The following is a 6,074-nucleotide window of genomic DNA, read 5'->3' as shown; positions in this document are numbered from 1 at the left end:
AAGAAACCAGTTAAGGAAAAAAAGTTCTAAAATAAAAAAGAAAATAAAAATTCTAGAGAAAAAAAATCTAAGAACCCAGATAAAAATAAAAAAGTTAAAGTTCTAAAATCAAAAATGTGGTTTGAAAATAAGAATTATAGTTAAAGAAAAATCTAAGAAACCAGTTAAAAAGAAAAAGAGTTTTAAAAAAGTTCTTAAATAAAAAAACGGTTGAAAATAAGAATTATTGTAAAAACAATATAAGAAACCACTTAAGGAAAAAAAAGTTCTAATTCAAAAAGGAGTTTTAAAAATAAGAATTATAGTGAAAAAAAAATCTGAGAAACCAGTGAAGTTTGGATAAAATCGACTTGAAAATTCTATTTAGTGTTAAAAAGAAAAAGAAAAAAAAGAGGAAGCTTGGGTAGTAAAACAAGTTTTGTAAAATAAACCCACATTCCCCACATTTCTAAAAATGTTTTTAGAATTAAGATAAAACAGTCAAAGTTTTAAAATTAAAGCTTAAATTATGACAAAGGTCAACGTCTAAGAGTAAAGTCAATAAATAAGTTAAGAAAATCTGTTCTCTGGTGGCCTCAAACCTCCTCAGTAAAATGAACATTTATACTTTATTAGGAACACCTGTTCAACAGCTCGTTAACTCACATTTCTAATCAGCCAATCACATGGCAGCAATTGTGTGAGGCCATCATGTCAATATGGACCAAACTGAGGAATGTTGATTCTATACCACCAAGGATTACAGCAGTTCTGAAGGCAAAAGGGGGTCCAACCCGCTTACGAGCAATGTGTACTTAATAAAGTGTAAAATGTCTGTTTTGTGTTTGGATAAATAGCCGGTCCTGTTCCAGCAGTAATCTAACAGAGTCCTCTCTTGTAGCCTTCACAGTCTTTAGCCTCATGATGAAACCCTTTAATGAATGCTGTTAAAGTTATGGCGTTCAATCATTTAGACAAAAGTCCTTTTTATGGCTATTTTCTGCTTCATGAGACAAACGATGTCGGGGATGAAAAGGACCACGAGAACATAAACAAACCTCCCATTCTGCAGAAAAAGAGCCTTTTAGCCACAGTTTGTTTCTCCATCAGGAGTGTTTCTGATCAGACATTCAGTACGTATGTGCACGAAGGTCTGAGTTTGAGTTCTATTGACAATCATTTTCAGAAAATAATAAAAAACTGTATTTTTTGATAGTTTTGGACCGTTTTTGCTCTTTGAAATACTTGTTAACTTACCTTAGCTTCACTTGGTGTGTTGGTATGAGTAGTTTGTGTGTTCTGTGGGCGTCTCCATGGCAACCTGCTGCTGTTGGGCACCATTTTCCTGATATCAAACAGCAACAGGTTAGACAGGTGTGTTGGTGAACACTTCAATAAAGGTGTTTTTTTAGGAGGAGTCAAGCTCATTTTCTAAATAAAAATAGAATCATTTAGACATAATGTTTTATATTGAGTTATTTTTCCTTTTTGGATAACTTTAAGCGTTTTAAACTATTTATTCCGATGAAGTAGATTTTGTGCCTTAAAACTTTCAAAAAAGAAATAAAAAACAACTAACAATACAGGTACATTTAACTAATTTAATGACGTTTCTTCCAGGTAATTTATTTTCCATCATGATCATGTTGTTGAAATAGTTTTATAAGCTTCTTTTTTTGTATTTGTTCACAAATGAAGAAGTAAATTCATGAAGAAGTAAATTCATTTAACAGGGATGAAGAATTCTGTATATTTATGATTAGCCCTCCCACATGCAGACGGGTTTGGATAGGAACGTGTCATACCTCCACTTGGACACTGGAGGGAGGCACTGGGGTGTACTGGGGAATATAGGTCCCCTGCATAGTAGTGTTGGCCGGAATATACTGCAGGGACAGAACAGGTTACATCAACAGGGAAGGAAGTCATGAAAACGTTTACGAGGGTGGAGGGGGGGTGATGCTCACTGTGCCTGTGCTGCCCAGAGACAGGTGGCTTAACTGCTGTGTGAGAGGTCCCATCATAGACGTGGGCTGGATGGACATGCCGTGATCCATGGTTGGTGTCAGAACTGTACCCTGAGAAAGATGCATGCAGATTCTTTACGACTCATTCACTCTGACAGAAATGTATGGAGAGAAAATAGACTCACTCCAATTTGTGGGTGCATAATTCTTGATTTGTGCGTGCGTAATTTAGGATTTGTGAGTGGATATTCTTGATTTGTAAATAATATAATACATTTTGTGCATAAGTAAAAAAAATTAACAATTTAAAAAAAAATACAATTTACACATGCACAAATTATAATGACAACAGCTTGAAACTAATAACAAAAAAACATTTAAAAAATACACATGAATCACCTCTTACGCACGCACGAATTTTAAGTTACACACAAATTCCATCGTGAGACTTTTTTCACCTCTCACTGATTCATCTGTGAGTGATGCGTTCAAGTACTACTAGAATGTATTATATGAGTTCCAAATCAAGAAGTATGCACCCACAAATCAGAGTGAGTCTATATTCTCTCCATAGAAATGAGTCAAATCACCGATGTAGTTCAAGTATTGCTGTGTCAAACTCAGTCACAGCGGGGGCCAAAATCCAGAAACACAGTAAGTTGAGGGCCGAACGGGACAAATATTTATTAAACACGTATTAAAATTGTTAAAACTTTTAAACCAAAAAATGTAACTTTTTAAACATAAATAAGAATAAAAACAGACAGGAATATTACTCCAGAATAAATCAGCTTAAACCTTAAGTAACTTTCAATATTTTACTCTACATGATAAAATATTCTGTCAAAATTATACAAATTAGAGATAAAGTAAATGTTACAAGAAAAAAACCTTCAATTTTCTTTACTTGTCATTTTATGTAAAAAAGTTAACTTAAAAAAAACCTTAAAAATATCCCAAAAGATTTGCTCTCTGTAAATTATATCCTGTCACAAATATACAAGATAACATTGGGCTGTTAATAATAATAATAATACAAAATGATCTAGAGGGCCAGCGTCTACAACCCATGTAAGAGGCCCAGGTATAGCAACTCATCCAGGCTGTTTGCTGTCTGTCAGCAAAGTGTCCAGAGCATGGAGGCACTGCAAGGACACAAGTACATCAGGAGATGTGGAGGAGGCCGTAGTAGAGAACCACTACTTTCTCCATTGTGGAAGGAGAAACAGGAGGAGCACTGCCAGCGCTCTGCAGAATGACCTCCAGCAGGCCACAAATGTGCATGTATCTGCTCAAACTGTTAGACACAGACTCCACGAGGGTGGGATGAGGGCCCAACGTCTACAGGTGGGAGTTGTGCTTACAGCCCAAAACCATCCAAGACGTGTGGCATTTGCTGGAGAACACCAAGATTGGTGAATTGTCACAAGTGCTCTTCACAAATGAAAGGAGGTTCATACTGAGCACATGTGACAGATGTGAGTCTGGAGACGCCGTGGAGAACGTTCTGTAACAATACTGTCTTCAGGACTCAAACGTTATCATCCAGTCAGAGATCCATCCATCCATCCATCTCCTTGGCCGCTTCTTCCCTTTCGGGGTCGCGGGGGTGCCGGAGCCTATCCCGGCTACTGATGAGCGAAGGCGGGGTTCACCCTGGACAGGTCGCCAGTCTGTCACAGGGCCTCAATCACACACCCATTCACTCTCACATTCACACCTAGGGGCAATTTAGAGTCACCAATTAACCTATGAAGCACGTTTTTGGACGGTGGGAGGAAGCCGGAGTCCCCGGTGAAAACCCACGCATGCACGGGGAGAACATGCAAACTCCACACAGAAAGGTCCCAGCCGGGATTTGAACCGGGGCCTTCTCGCTGTGAGGCGAGAGCGCTAACCACTGCGCCACCGTGCAGCCTCCAGTCAGAGATGTCCCAGAATAACTACCGTTTCTGGTTTACTTTCATGAAGTTTCATTTTGATTTCTGGAAATTACTTTTATTTATCTTTTATGCTTTGGTTTCAAGAAATTTGCATTGATTTCTAAAATGCTAATGCTGTTTACTTTAATTATTTGTTTTGCTTTTTTAAAGTGTCATCATGATCTTTAATACGTTTTTACGTTGAGCGATTGTTCATGTGATTTGCACCTCTGGGCCACCGTACAAAACAGAATGGGAACATAATTGAAAACTACAAACGGCAGAAAATCACATAGGAGAAGGCTTGTAATGAAGACAAATCATGAGGTTCTTTAAAAATAGATATTCAGCAATAAGCCCTTCAATTCTTCTTTTTTTATTTTCATGACAAATGACAGAAGTTAGAATAGATTTAGGGAAGTGCACTTCATATGTACTAATGAAAAGTTTCATAAAAAAACTGAACAACAGATGTTCATGTGGAGTTCATCAACAAAAACAGGCTTATTTCTAAAATTCCCAGTTATATTATTTTTTTTCCTCGCCTCCATTCAATTGTTTATTCCACTGACACTTTTTATTGTACATTTCTGCAGCTGTTCAATCCAGCAAATTCCCCGTTCTGAGACTAAAGCTGCGTTCACTCCGATCGTGATTCATGTGGAAGAGGCGTTCAATTAAGTCAATGTACATTTGATTTGATTGTTTTGAGTGGCGTGGAGAGACCAGACCTAAAAAAAATATAAACTTTGACGAGGACGATGAGTCGCGTCACCCAATCAGGAACTGGTTTGGCTTTGAGCACTTGAGTGTGATATTTTGTGATATTGTTCTTATTTTCACCAAGACACTAATAAAGAAAAATTAGCTAATTTTTATTTTTATCTTTTCCTTCCTGGGACAGCAACTTATCACACTGGGTGAAAGAGACGGAAACATCGTAGAAAGTGGTGGTCATTCAGACCGAGCTCCTACAGTAGACGGTGAACCTCACTGTACTGGGAGAATCTCTGAATGATCTCATGAACCCAGACATCAAGATGAGATTACCAACCCTTTTGTAGAGCTCTTCAAAATAAATAAATCTGATTTCCATGCACTGTAAATAAGACATCCACATAGCAATCAGGCTAAAAACATTTGGCTGTAGCTCCTCCCACACCTCTCTCTCTGGGGCATCAAGCAGCAAACTGGAGGTGGCTGATGCAAATTTGACGCCCGTTCAGTGTGAATGTAGAGTAATAAGGGTATTCAGGACTGCTTTGGTGTGATTGCAGTTGAACATATACTCACAGCTGGCTGCATGAGGAACGACTGATGGTGCATCCAGGACGGGCTGTGTACCTGCAGACCCCAACAACCACTGTTAAACTTTTAAAACACCTTTTATGGAGCTTGTTTGATCCAGAAAAAAGTTACAATGTCACAGGAGAATATTTTGCTTGAAAAAAAAAAATATGCAAAAGAGTCCAACCTGGTAGGATGAGACAGGAGAATGCATGTAGGGTGAGAGTGAAGTCTGAGCGATCATTCGGTTTGGAGCCAGACTGTAAGGCGACGGGTAGAAGCTGCAGAGGAGACGGCACGGTTAGAATGAAGACGGCTGCTTTCCGAGATGGCCAGCAGAGGGCAGCCTTTGATGGCGGTTCGGCTCTGTTTATTTTCACGTAGGGCTGGGACTGTTTTCAGTCAGTCTGTGCATACCACTCACTCACCCGTTCTGTAAAGCAGCGGGGTCATACGCCAGCGTCATTCCTCCCTGGGAAAATAAGACAGGATTCAGAACCAGTGAGGTAATGTAAATATCAGAGCAGCTAGAGAGCAGAACTTTAGGACGACTTTTTTCTCTTTTTAGAAACCCTTTAAAACTTTACCGTGTCTCCGTCACGAGCCCAAGGCCTTCCATTCTGGAGATACTTCCCTTGGCTCTGCCTCTTCTTCTGACCCCCATCTGCAAACTTACATAATAAGGGCTCTGTGGGCGCTGAGAAAGCAACAGATCAAACGAGAAAGTGAATTCACTGATCACAGCAGGGAACAAAACAGCTCCATTCTGGCATCAACAACAATATTAGGTTTCCGTGATCTTAAACTAACACTCCACGCACCAGGCACTCCTGGTGGGGTTTTGATGAATTTCCCGTTGAAATGTTGAATTATGGCCTCGCATTTCTCTGTCGACTCCATTCTGGAAGACAAGAAAAAG

General features: G+C 39.1%; 1 protein-coding gene across 2 annotated transcripts in view; it reads right to left on the bottom strand.

Moving 5' to 3' along the window:
* Positions 1-6,074, bottom strand: part of LOC112144981 (RNA-binding motif, single-stranded-interacting protein 2) — a gene marked incomplete at its 3' end in the record, with an annotated part of 44,010 nt that overhangs the window by 2,846 nt on the left and 35,090 nt on the right. For both annotated transcript variants that reach the window (XM_024269923.2, XM_024269921.2), the window contains 8 exon segments: positions 1,237-1,324; positions 1,785-1,865; positions 1,947-2,057; positions 5,162-5,212; positions 5,343-5,436; positions 5,584-5,627; positions 5,743-5,852; positions 5,977-6,056. In XM_024269923.2, the coding sequence (XP_024125691.1) occupies positions 1,244-1,324; positions 1,785-1,865; positions 1,947-2,057; positions 5,162-5,212; positions 5,343-5,436; positions 5,584-5,627; positions 5,743-5,852; positions 5,977-6,056 (652 nt within the window).

This window comes from Oryzias melastigma, linkage group LG5, assembly GCF_002922805.2.
Source record: "Oryzias melastigma strain HK-1 linkage group LG5, ASM292280v2, whole genome shotgun sequence".
NCBI classification, from domain to species: domain Eukaryota; kingdom Metazoa; phylum Chordata; class Actinopteri; order Beloniformes; family Adrianichthyidae; genus Oryzias; species Oryzias melastigma.
Note: the sequence above shows the minus strand (reverse complement) of the source record. Positions and strands in the feature narration are given on the sequence as shown.